Source organism: Pelophylax lessonae (genome assembly GCF_965119305.1).
Source record: "Pelophylax lessonae genome assembly, chromosome: 9".
Taxonomy (NCBI): Eukaryota; Metazoa; Chordata; class Amphibia; order Anura; family Ranidae; genus Pelophylax; species Pelophylax lessonae.
The window spans coordinates 266,752,269-266,765,658 of record NC_138776.1 but is presented as its reverse complement, the minus strand read 5'-3'; the positions used below and the strand labels follow the sequence as shown (position 1 = coordinate 266,765,658).

The 13,390-nt window shown below is 46.1% G+C and overlaps 2 protein-coding genes and 1 pseudogene across 3 annotated transcripts in view; all 3 read left to right on the top strand.

Annotated features, from left to right (window-relative positions):
• The window catches only part of LOC309562947 (gastrula zinc finger protein XlCGF53.1-like), a 71,076-nt gene extending 67,412 nt beyond the window's left edge, over nucleotides 1-3,664 (top strand). Inside the window, exon 3 of the mRNA XM_082267275.1 lies at nucleotides 3,616-3,664. The gene's annotated coding sequence lies outside the window, so the exon portion shown is untranslated. The remainder of the gene's footprint in view (nucleotides 1-3,615) is intronic.
• The window catches only part of LOC309564447 (uncharacterized protein), a 714,240-nt gene that overhangs the window by 194,434 nt on the left and 506,416 nt on the right, over nucleotides 1-13,390 (top strand). The window contains 3 exon segments of the mRNA XM_082269077.1: nucleotides 4,882-5,076; nucleotides 5,232-5,364; nucleotides 5,985-7,997. Of these exon segments, the coding sequence (XP_082125203.1) occupies nucleotides 4,882-5,076; nucleotides 5,232-5,364; nucleotides 5,985-7,997 (2,341 nt within the window).
• LOC309562813 overlaps nucleotides 1-13,390 on the top strand; it is a 76,639-nt pseudogene that overhangs the window by 11,989 nt on the left and 51,260 nt on the right. The gene's annotated exons all lie outside the window — the stretch shown is intronic.

Sequence of the window (13,390 nt, the reverse complement as noted above, 5' to 3'; positions counted from 1 at the left end):
GGATTAATGAAGTTCGGCAAGGGATGGAATGAAACGTAACAAACACTAAGTAATCCAATCTACGTGTCCAAATTCCCACTGGGGGCAGCCCGCCTTTTAACTCCTTATTTTCCCATCCTAATATCATCCAACCAATACAGTCTAGATAATTCTCCGCTATATATCTACAGTGAAACCCACATAGATCACATGACCCCATCAATGAAAATAGACGAAGACTTGAGTCACTTGACCACATCAGTGAGGATGGAGGAAGACCAGAGTCTCAGGAATGAGAGGATACTAAACCTCACCCTGGAGATCATCTACCTGCTGACCGGAGAGGTGAGGAGGATTCTGGGAGGTCACATGACATCACTCTTATCTCTATTAATAAAACACAGACCTGACCGCAGAGGTGAGGAGGATTCTGGGAGGTCACATGACATCACTCTTATCTCTATTAATAAAACACAGACCTGACCGGAGAGGTGAGGAGGATTCTGGGAGGTCACATGACATCACTCTTATCTCTATTAATAAAACACAGACCTGACTGGAGAGGTGAGGAGGATTCTGGGAGGTCACATGACATCACTCTTATTTCTATTAATAAAACACAGACCTGACCGGAGAGGTGAGGAGGATTCTGGGAAGGTCTCATTATATATTTTTTCTTTCAACCCAGAGTTTTCCTGCTGTGAAATTTGCTGAACAGGTGACCATCACAGTGCCTCCAACAAACCCCAAGAAATCCAAGGGTCACAACATACAGAAGATTCTAGAAGTCACCAAGAAGATGATGGAGCTGCTGACAGGAGAGGTGAGGGGTGCCGGGAATTCTGGGACATTATCCAGTAACAGACAAGGGATGTGTCTGGATGGTGACTGTATCATTGTGTGTGTCAGGTTCCTATAAGGTGTCAGGATGTCACTGTCTATTTCTCCATGGAGGAGTGGGAGTATTTAGAAGGACACAAGGATCTCTACAAGGACGTCATGATGGAGAATCAGCAGACTTTGAGTTTTGTGAAGATTGTAGGGAAGGAATTTCCCCGGGATGAGACGATATTGAACCTCACCCTGGAGATCCTCGGCCTGCTGACTGGAGAGGTGAGTGTAATGAAGGGGTTAAATCTGATCCGTGGGTAACATTGACTGGTGGGTCAGTGAGCCTTACTGGTAAAACATTAGAGACTCCATTATATGACTTCTAGAAGGAGCCATAAATCTGACCACATTGTAATCATGGGCATTGATAGGCTCTATGGATGAGCACTGATAGGTGGCATTAATGACCACTGATAGGCTGCACTGATTATCAGTGTAAACCATGACAGACTTGCCGGGTAACCGCTCTCCTTTCCTCACACAGACACAGCTTGGTTGGAAAGGAATGCCGATAACCGGCAAGTCTGTTTACATGTGATCAGCTGTGATTGGCCCTTTACCATGATCTGTGATCAGCTGGGATTGGCCCTTTACCATGATCTGTGAACCGCTGTGATTGGCCCTTTACCTTGATCTGTGATCCGCTGTGATTGGCCCTTTACCATGTTTTGTGGTGAGCTGTGTCGGAAGGATTTAGGAGTCATGGAGTGCGCTGGTTGATCGCCCCAAAGGACACGTGGGTGGCAGGATTCGGGGAGGATGTCCATGGGCGCTCTCCAAGAACTGGAAGACCGGGGCTTGGATGGAGGGGGGGGAATCAGGGCGGACCTTAATGGTTTCTTCTACTGGGGCCCTGAAAGTTCTAGTTACGCCTCTGCTGGGTAGACTGTCTCTTTACACACACATGAACTTTAATGGCATCCCAGTCTTAGTCCGTAGGGTTCAATATTGAGTTGACCCACCCTTTGCAGCTATAACAGCTTCAACTCTTCTGGGAAGGCTGTCCACAAGGTTTAGGAGTGTCTATGGGAATGTTTGACCATTCTTCCAGAAGCACATTTGTGAGGTCAGGAACTGATTTTGGATGGTTGAGGTCAGGACTCTATGGATAATGTTCATGTATGATGAAGCACCCACGGCATCCACTCTTCAGCCACCTTGACAATGTACACTATACTGTCAAAAGTATTGGGACGCCTGGCTTTAAAAGCACATGAACTTTAATGGCATCCCAGTCTTAGTCTGTAGGGTTCAATATTGAGTTGGCCCACCCTTTGCAGCTATAACAGCTTCAGCTCTTCTGGGAAGGCCGTCCACAAGGTTTAGGAGTGTCTATGGGAATGTTTGACCATTCTTCCAGAAGAGCATTTGTTCAAAGCTTGGGAGATTTTTTATTATACCTTCTCCACAACTTTATCCCTGACCTGTGTGGTGTGTTTCTTGGCCTTCATGATGTGGTTCTCTAACAAACCTCTGAGGGCTAAAATCTCAATAAAATACATTTACATTTTTGGTTGTAACATGACAAAATGTGGAAAATTTAAAGGGGTGTGAATACTTTGTAGCTGCAGGGAGGAGGAGGAGAAAGCTAGGAGTGGGGATTTGAGGGGTTTGGTGCTAGGAGGAGGAATTTAGTGGGGGATTTGTGCTAGAAGGGGAGATTTGAGGGGGGTTGTGCTAGGAGGAGGGATTTGGTGGTGGATTTGTTCTAGAAAGGGAATTAGATCACTGAATTTTGACTCACAGACTACATTTTAGGGCTCGCTCACACCAGGTGCAGTGAGGTAATACGCGTGAAATCGCACGTTTTTGCATTTTGCAGTCACATGTGGGTCATATATTTCCCCCATAACACCCCCAGGCATTCAGCGAATGCGTGTACGTTCTCCCCCATTAATAAAAGCGATGTTCACGAGCATGCAAAGAAGGGGTGTGCTCGGACGCACCTCCTGGTGTGAACAAACCCTCAGACTGGTGTGCCCCTGGATTGTGCACAGTTGTAAAGGGCTCCATGACTGCTGAACTGGTCTAACCTACGGCACAATAAGACACCTTAGTTCATATACTGCAGGTTCCTAACCTTACATCTCCAGTGACTCTCTTGGTCTTCTGGTATTCTGGTCTTCTAGTATTCTGGTATTCTGGTCTTCTGGTATTCTGGTCTTCTGGTATTCTGGTCTTCTGGTATTCTGGTCTTCTGGTATTCTGGTCTTCTAGTATTCTGGTATTCTGGTATTCTGGTCTTCTGGTCTTCTAGTATTCTGGTATTCTGGTCTTCTAGTATTCTGGTCTTCTAGTATTCTGGTATTCTGGTCTTCTGGTCTTCTAGTATTCTGGTCTTCTGGTCTTCTGGTCTTCTGGTCTTCTGGTCTTCTAGTATTCTGGTCTTCTGGTATTCTGGTCTTCTAGTATTCTGGTCTTCTAGTATTCTGGTCTTCTAGTATTCTGGTCTTCTGGTATTCTGGTCTTCTGGTATTCTGGTCTTCTGGTATTCTGGTCTTCTGGTATTCTGGTCTTCTAGTATTCTGGTCTTCTGGTCTTCTGGTATTCTGGTCTTCTGGTATTCTGGTCTTCTAGTATTCTGGTCTTCTGGTTGGCTCGCTTTGTACCTCAGTTGGCGTCGTAATAATGATTTATAAACATTTTTTCAAAAAACGCTCTTGTTAAAAAAAAATATCTATAGAGAGATCTGACCCTAGAGGTGAGGGATGATGGGAGAGTGATATTTATCTTTCTATAACACAGAACTGTAGGGGAGTAATGAGTAAATCTACGGAAAATGACACAAGATCCTCGAGAATCTCTAATAATAAAATAAAGACCTGACCAGAGAGGTGAGGAGGATTCTGGTATTCTAACACAATATTTTTATTGGTTCTCCAATACAGAGATTTCCTCTTCTGAAGTCAGGTGATCATATGACCATCACAGTGCCTCCATGTGACTCCCTAAAACCTGAGAGACACAACATGGAGAAGATTCTAGAAGTCACCAAGAAGATGGTGGAGCTGCTGACAGGAGAGGTGAGCGGTGCTGGGAATTCTGGGACATTATCCAGTAACAGACAAGGGATGTGTCTGGATGGTGACTGTATCATTGTGTGTGTCAGGTTCCTATAAGGTGTCAGGATGTCACTGTCTATTTCTCCATGGAGGAGTGGGAGTATTTAGAAGGACACAAGGATCTCTACAAGGACCTCATGATGGAGAATCAGCCGCCCCTCACATCACCGGGTAAGAGGAGACTTTATTGTAAAGGAGAGAGCAGTACGGAGGGTCCACCTAGATCCCCATCATCTGATAAACACATAGAAACAATGTATTCAGTCAGTGTGTGTGTTTCCTACAGATGGATCCAGTAATGGGAACCCACCAGAGAGATGTCCCCGTCCTCTGTATTCCCGGGATTCCACACAGGTCAATATTAAAGAAGAGATAAAGGAGGATGATGAGGGTGGGGTGATGAAGGAGTTTTCAAAAGAACATAAAGATCTGTACCAGGACACCATGGTGGAGTCATCCAGCTACAGGAACCCACCAGAGAGATGTCCCCGTCCTCTGTATTCCCGGGATTCCATACAGAAAGGTCACACCGTCCCTCACCATCATCAGGTAGATGAGGAACAATCACTGATAGTATCATTAGGATCTGTACATTATCTGCATTGTTACCATTGATGTCATTTTTATTATATATTCAGAGTGGAAACCTGAGAGATGCTAAAGTTGAGGTTAAGGAAGAGATAAAAGTGGAGAATGATGAGGATGGGGTGATGGAGGAGTCAGAGATTCCAAAAGGACGCAAAGATCTGTATCAGGACACCATGGTGGAGTCATCCAGCTACAGAAACCCACCAGAGAGATGTCCCCGTCCTCTGTATTCCCAGGATTCCACACAGGAAGGTCACACCATCCCTCACCATCATCAGGTAGATGAGGAACAATCACTGATATTTATAATTTATACACAAGCACACAGTTTGTTACAATGAATGTTTTATTATTTATCCAGAATGGAAATCTAGGGGATAATCATATTGTTCCTAAAGAAGAGTATAAAGAGGAGGATGAGGAGTATGGAGTGATGAAGGGACTCAAGGATATGATGGAGCCACCTAATAACAGAAACCCACCAGAGAGATGTCCCCGTCCTCTGTATTCCTGGGATTCCACACAGGAAGGTCACACCATCCCTCACCATCATCAGGTGGGTGGAGTTGAGGGTCGGGAACATAAAGTGATTGAACACTCTGACATGTGGAGACGATGTGTGGACTCTACAAGATGATATTTTCTATGTGATCTCACATCATAAATACTTCTATGTTACAGATGTTATTTTCTGCCATTCTGTTGGTTTAGGGTGAAGATCTGATGAAGATGAAAGTTGAGGGTGAAGTAGAAGAGACGTATGTGAGGGATGATCAGCAATATACGGAGGAGGCTGGAATGACGAGGACATTCATAGAGGAGGACACTCCTACAGGGAGCACAGGTGACCCATAATATATTTTTCTCTTATCTCTGCTCTGTTACTGCACACTGATTGGTCCAGAGTAGGGCGGGGGCTGAGTGATATCAGCCAATAATAGGTTGATAATGGTCCCCTCCCTGTACTGATACCCGTCCTGGGGTTCAGCTGGCAGTATTAGGTTGTGTGTCACTCCTAGTTACAGTAGCACAGATATGAGAACACAGATTGAACCTTTCTTAGGTTGGTCCCTCTTCTTCGATCAGACTCCCTCCAGTGCTGCATATCACCAGAAGCCTAGGCCTATGGTCACTTGTTCTGTGGGAAAGGATCTACAAGTCTGAACTTTGACCCTCTTGTTTATCAGAGATCACATGACCCAGTGCCTAGGCTTGTGGTTGTGTAAAGAGCATGGACCTCCCAGTCCCCATTGGTTCCTGCTCTTCTGACAAGGCTGTGTAAATGTAGAAGTGATCTGGGTGGAGGACCAAAGCCCCTTTGACTGAAGAGGGGGGAGAGTCCCAGCTGGTTGGGACATCCACAGAGAACATCTGCTCACTCATATCTACCTGATCCAGATGGAATCTTGATGGAAGTGAACTAACCCTCTCGTATCTATTGATGATGTTTTTATATTTTTCCAGGACACGCCATGGAGAAACCCTCAAAGGATCGTCTCACTTTATCTCCAGGTTGTAAAATGGAAGATGAGGACATCACAGGAGATTGTGGAGGAGAAAAGACAATGAGCTCCACTATGGATGGTGGACTTCACAGTGTGGATAGACCATGGAATCCCTCTGACTCTGAGCAACCTCGTACTGTGAGGGATGGTGTCGGAATTAAGCGAGAGGAGACATTTCCCTGTCCTGAATGTGGGGAAAGTTTTAACTCTGAATTAAGTCTTTCTCTACACCAGAGATCTCACACGGGGGAGAAGCTTCATTCCTGTTCTGAGTGCGGGAAATGTTTTCTGCATCAATCAGAACTTGCCATACATTACAGATTTCACAAGGGGGAGAAGCCGTTTTCCTGTGATGAGTGCGGGAAAAGTTTTTCACTCAAATCCAATTTTTCCAGACATCAGAGATCACACTCGGGTGAGAAGCCATATGCCTGCTCTGAGTGCGGGAAATGTTTCTCACGGAACTACCATCTTTCCAGACATCGGAAACTACACACAGGTGAAAAGTCGCATCCCTGCCCTGCGTGCGGGGAATGTTTTTTAAATAAATCGAGCCTGAACATACATTACAGATCTCACGCAGGGGTGAAGCCATTTACCTGTGATGAGTGCGGGAAATGTTTTTTGAATCAATCGAGCCTGGACATACATTACAGATCTCACACAGGGGTGAAGCCGTTTACCTGTGATGAGTGCGGGAAATGTTTTACACACAAATCACATTTTTCTAGACATCAGAGATTACACACGGGTGAGAGGCCACATTCCTGCCCCGAGTGCGGAAAATGTTTCTCACGGAAGTCCCATCTTTCCAGACACCAGAGATTACACACGGGGGAGAAGCCGTATTCCTGTTCTGAGTGCGGAAAAAGTTTTGTTCGTAAGTCAAGACTGGACGCGCATTACAGATCTCACACGGGGGAGAAGCTGCATTCCTGCCCCGAGTGCAGGAAGTGTTTTTCACAGAAATCAGACCTTGAGCTACATCAAAAGTCTCACACAGGGGAGAGGTCATATTCCTGCCCTGAGTGCGGAAAATGTTTTCTACATAAGGTCCATCTTTCCGTACATCAGAGATTGCACACGGGTGAGAAACCGTTTTTCTGCACTGAGTGCGGGAAATGTTTTTCACAGCAGTCCAGTCTTTCCAGACACGAGAGAACGCACACGGGCGAGAAGCCGTATTGCTGTTCTGAGTGCGGGAAATGTTTTTCAGAAAAGGCCAAGCTTTCTAAACATCAGAGATTGCACACAAGGGAGAAACTGTATTCGTGTTCTGAGTGCGGGAAGTGTTATCCTCTGAAATCAGAACTTGATATACATTACAGATCTCACACTGGGGAGAAGCCGTATTCCTGTTCCGAGTGTGGGAAACTGTTTTCAGAGAAACGCAGGTTTTCCAGACATCAGATATTGCACATGAGTGAGAAGCCGTATGCCTGCTCTGAGTGCGGGAAATGTTTTCCACAGAAATCGGAACTCGTTATACATCAAAGATCTCACACAGGCGAGAAGCCGTATTTGTGCCTTGAGTGCGGGAAATGTTTTTCAGATAGGAGCAATCTTTCCAAACATCAAAGATATCACACGGGGGAGAAGCCGTACACCTGCCCCGAGTGCGGAAAATGTTATACACAGAAATCGGGACTTGTTGTACATCAAAGATCTCATACAGGACAGAGGCCGTATTCCTGCCCTGAGTGCGGGAAATGTTTTTCGGATAAGGCTGGTCTTTCCATGCATCACAGAGTACACACAGGCGAGAAGCCGTATTCCTGCCCCAAGTGCGGGAAATGTTTTTCAGTAAAGTCCAGTCTTACCAGTCATGAGAGAATGCACACGGGTGAGAAGCCACATTCCTGTACTGAGTGCGGAAAATGTTATGCACAGAAATCAGACCTTGTTAATCATCAAAGATCTCACACGGGCGAGAAGCCGTATTCCTGTTCCGAGTGCGGGAAATGTTTTATTCGTAAATCCAAACTGGATGTGCATTACAGATCTCACATAGGGGAGAAGCCGTATTCTTGCCCTGAGTGCGGCAAATGTTTTTCACATAGGGTCAATCTTTCTGTACATCAGAGATCACACAAACAAGAAGCCGTATCCCTGCCCTGAATGCGGGAAATGTTTTTCCTAGAAGTCAGACCTTATTATACATCAAAGATCTCAAATCTTGAGATTTGAGAGGCCGTGAGTGCGGGAAATGTTTTTTATGGAAGTCTTATCTTACCAAACATCGGAGAACCCACACAACCCTCGAGATGTATGTGTCCTGAGTGAGGGAAATTATCATTAAAGACTTCAAAGTTCCTTCTGACTAAAGCCTTGTACACACGATCAGATTATCGGACGATCTTTCGTCTGTTTTTTGTTGCTCGTCTCGTATGAAAAGTGAAGAGGTTACTTTCATACGAAAATTTCCCTACGACAGAATTCAACTTCAGAAGTGATGTCATGTGTTGGATTGTTTTGTATGTGTTCTATCGTTTCTGAGCATGCCTAGTCTTGCTCTTACGATTATTTTCGGACAAAAACTGTACTCTCTAGGAGAGAGAAGGAGGAGGTGTCACTGCTGGTTGGGTGCTTGTAGGAGAGAGAAGGAGGGGGTGTCACTGCTGGTTGGGTCCCTCTAGGAGAGAGGAGGGGTGTCACTGCTGGTTGGGTCCCTCTAGCAGAGAGAAGGAGGGGGTATCACTGCTGGTTGGGTCCCTCTAGGACAGAGAAGGCGGAGGTGTCACTGTTGGTTGGGTCCCTCTAGGAGAGAGGAGGGGGTGTCACTGCTGGTTGGGTCCCTCTAGGAGAGAGGAGGGGGTGTCACTGCTGGTTGGGTCCCTCTAGGGGAGAGGAGGAGAGCGGGTCAGCGCTGGTTGAATCCCTCTAGCAGTGTAGTCTGATCTTCACAGGAGCTTCAAAGGAAGACATCATGACAGACAAGGAGCTGGATATTGCTTGTTGATGAAGAGTAGTAGAGATCAGACTAGGAATGACAATTTTAGTGCAGTAGTTATCAGCTTGTTAACAGGCAGTTTCATTTTCTTGGAGAGTGCCACCTGCTGATTGAATGTTGAAAATATGATGACATTTCCAATTTACGTTAATATTCTTTGAAGGGTGGTCAATAAAAATCTGCCTTCTGATTTGCATTATGAAATGTTCTTCTCTTTTCCTTTATTCTTTTTTCTAATGCTACAAGTAAGGCCCAGCCTTAGGTTTTAGTCTTAATCTTGTGTCTTAGTAGTTTGGTTTTATCGGCTTGTACTTGTTCGAACAGCCAACTCTCTTCCATCTCATAAATCTCAGGAAATCTGTAGTAGACTTTATCGATAAGTTCATCAGATCTATTTACTCTTCCTCCCGTAATTCTCCCCCTGCACCATCACCACCAACCACAAGATCATCTTTCTTCCTCACTTTCACATCACATCTAACCTAGAGGAAACCCCCCTCCCATCTTTCCTATGTCCTGTGTTCCTCTAAACAAGAGGATCAGCATGAATAAAAACAGCCCAGTCTTGTGAGGAGTCAAGCCGTGTTTCTGGAACACCAACCACAAGATCATCTTTCTTTTTCACTTTCACATCACATAAAGTATAACATAGAGAACCCCCCATCTTTTCTATGTCCCCTGTCCTTCAAAACAAGAGGATCAGAATGAATACAAACAGCCCAGTCTTGTGAGGAGTCAAGCCGTGTTTCTGGAATACCAACCATCTTTCTTCCTCACTTTCAGATCACATCTAACATAGAGAAACCCCCCTCCATCTTTTCTATGTCCCGTGTCCCTCTAAACAAGAGGATTAGCATGAATACAAACAGCCCAGTCTTGTGAGAAGTCAGGCCATGTTTCTGGAAGACCAACCCCATCTCCAACCACAAGATCATCTTTCTTCCTCACTTACACATCCCATCTAATATAGAGAAACCCCCCTCCATCTTTTCTATGTCCCGTGTTCCTCTAAATAAGAGGATCAGAATGAATACAAACAGCCCAGTCTTGTGAGGAGTCAAGGCGTGTTTCTGGAACACAACCACAAGATCATCTTTCTTTTTCACTTTCACATCACATCTAACGTAGAGAAACCCCCCTCCATCTTTTCTATGTCCCCTGTCCCTCTAAACAAGAGGATGAATAAAAACAGCCCAGTCTCAAGCCGTGTTTCTGGAACACCAACTACATTCTCATCCCTGAAACCATCAACATCTCCCATTCTCCTCTGCAGGTTTCTGGATTTTGTGTGTTGAGTTAATTTGCAACATTTGTTTGCTGTTGATATGCACAATAATTGAGGGATCTCATTAGGTACTAACTTAACCTTCCCCCATCTTCTATTACTTTACCCTTCGTCTAATGCAGCCTTTTTCAACCAGGGTGCCGTGGCACCCTGGTGTGCCTCCTGGGTTCTTCAGGGGTGCCTTGGCAAAATGGCAACAAATTGCCACAGGTTTTTACTTTGAAGAATTACAACTCTGTGCACTGAGCTTGTCAAGCCACTGGCACCCTGACAGCCCTGGGCACTGTGCGGGTCAAGCTACTGGCACCCTGACAACCCTGGGCACTGTGCAGGTCAAGCCACTGGCACCCTGACAACCCTGGGTACTGTGTGGGTCAAGCCACTGGCACCCTGGGCACTGTGTGGATCAAGCCACTGGCACCCTGACAACCAGTGACATCACTTATTGATAAGTAGAATGACGGGTGCTTGCACAGCATCCTTATTTACTACTCATCCTTTCTTCATCAGCACTGGGGTCACATTAGCAAATAGAAGAAGAGAAACTGAAGGAGAAGATAAACCTGAGACTACTAGTCCGTACCAGTTTGCAGAGGAATAAATCCCTTCTAATGTTGGATGGCCCATGTCTATGGATGTTGCTGCCTTATGTAAAACTATTAGACTGCCAGATTTCACACTTGCGGGTCCCCCTGAGTTCCCATTAGCAACCTTGACATGGACAGTCTCTCACTTTTCTCCTTGGCTCGCTCCAATAATCAGTCCAAGGGTATGTAGTTGTTTTTTGTGTTTTATTATAAATTAGGGATGGGAGAAGGGAATAGTGGGATACTCCGAATTAACTATGCACAATAGAGGAGGACTTCTATCTCGGTACAGCCAGGCTGTTGATCCACCTTGCCACTGAGGTGAATTTAGCTTTAAGTCTCTTTCCTAAGATGACTTGATGAGCTAAGGTTATCTTTAGGACACTCTCCTCAGTATCCTCTTTCTTGACTGCCAACACCTGTCCACTGACTATTCTACTCTTGGGTGGACCCTCAACACGAGCCCCTGTACTCACGATACTGTTTTTCTAGGGTCTCCAGTGTCTCCCCCTCAGTCAGCTCTCATGGACCTCTGGGTTCAGCCCGGTTCCTCTGGCCCTCAGGACGACCTCCTGAGACCACGTGCCACTGCCACAGAGTAGGAGCCAGCCGCCACCCTTCCTCTGGGACTCTGCTCTCCAGCCAAAGACCCCGCAGCCCATGTGCTCCTGGCTTTTATACAGTATCCCAGAATGCACCGAAGCGACCTGTCCCTACCAATCACCAGGACTGTACCAAAGCCTATGCATCCATTCGTCAGGTCTCCTCCCACTGTCAAACATGCCTCCCTACTGGGCCAGTGCGAAACACTCTCCAGACACAATGAATCGCATACTGAGCACAATGAGCAGACCTCACCAACAGATCCTGCTCTCTAATAGGCAGAGAGCAACACAGATCCGCCCGCAGCTGCTCTGACAGGCAGACAGAGCCAAAAACCAGACTTTCTCACCAGCACCTACCCAAGAGGGCGCTACATGAGCATTAAAAGAACAGATGAATACTCACAAATAACATCAGCAATAAGGCACATCAAAGTCCACAACAGCCTGGTCAGCTAGACAAATCCGAAGATTGAGAAGACTCTTCAGAAGTCTTGACGCATTTCCAGGGGAGATCCCATCTTCCTCGGAGCCCTCAGGGTCCTTTTGGTAGTTCTGCTTGTGCTTGGGACTTGTCTAGATGACCAGGTCGTTTCAAATACATTGTGGACTTTGATGTGCCTTATTGCTGATGTTATTTGTGAGTATACATCTGCTTTTTTAATGCTAATAAAGCTATCACAAAGATAATGAGCTAGGTTGGGGCGCCCTCCGTTCCTTGTTTTTGCAGTACCTCTTCCTCCAACTTTGGCTACATTTATCCCCATCAACATCCATTGAAATCCACCATCAATGACGTCATCCAACGATGTAGCTCCATTTCACAATGATCGACACCCAACAATAGAAATAAAATGCCACCTGCAGATACACGCCCATTCGTGTCGAATGACAGGTCCATTGGATGACAGCTGGTATACACTAAGGTGCTGGTTCTTTTGTGTGATGTCATTAATAATATATGGACATGACTATATATGGTCAGTTATTCTTTTTTTTTTTCTTCCGCGGTGGTGCAAAAACCTACAACGAAAGACCCGTAAGTGAACAAAAAAACGTGCATGTGAACACACACACTAAAAAGTGCACTTAAGGGTGTGCTTTTAGTCCACCCCCCCCAAAGGGGTAGGACTTCCACCCTGATCCCCCGGGGCGCAAGGCTCCTAACCGGTACAAAGGGTTTACATGGTCCGCCTAGCTAGAAGGCCTGGCAGACCCCGTTCTTCTGGGCAGCCAAAGCTGCCCCCCAAATATTTGGTCAAGGATCTCTCCCGAAGAGAGACCCCCCAGAGGCAGGAGAGGAAGGAACCTGAGGGCCACACATCCTCCCCCTAGACGTCAGGGTAAGCCCGAGGACTCACACCCTTCAGTCGTGAGAAAAACACACACAAAAGTAAAAGGGTGACAAACGTGGGAGAAAATAAATAGAAAATAAACAAAGTGGCCGTGCCGAATGTGCATTGACCTAGGCCCTGAGGCCTGGTAGACAAAGATTGCCCTGGCCAAAAGGCCAGGCCCTAAAAAGCGCAGTAACAGAAAAAGTGTTTGTAGCTGTGACTATGTGCCGGTTCACACATTGGGGTCCCACACCCAAATGTTACTAAGAGCACCTATGGGGCGACCACTCCCAGAGGGCACAGACACCCCGGACTCGCTGCCTTCCCAGCCCATGGCCAGACAAGGTGGAAGGTTAGAATCAGGAGGTAATGGACCCTTCCAACTTTCTCGGGGAGAATTTACTCCCGGCCCCCCAATTACCTATGGGCGCTCTGGTTTCAATTCCTGCCAGTACAAACCTTCCAGGTCCCCATCGCTCCAGCAGGTTTGCATAGCCGCCACCCAACCTTGGTCAGGTCAGATGACAGCACAGCGCCCCCACTGGTCACTGATAAGAACAGATACAACACTTGATCTTAGCCAAAAGGTCAGTTATGTCATTTG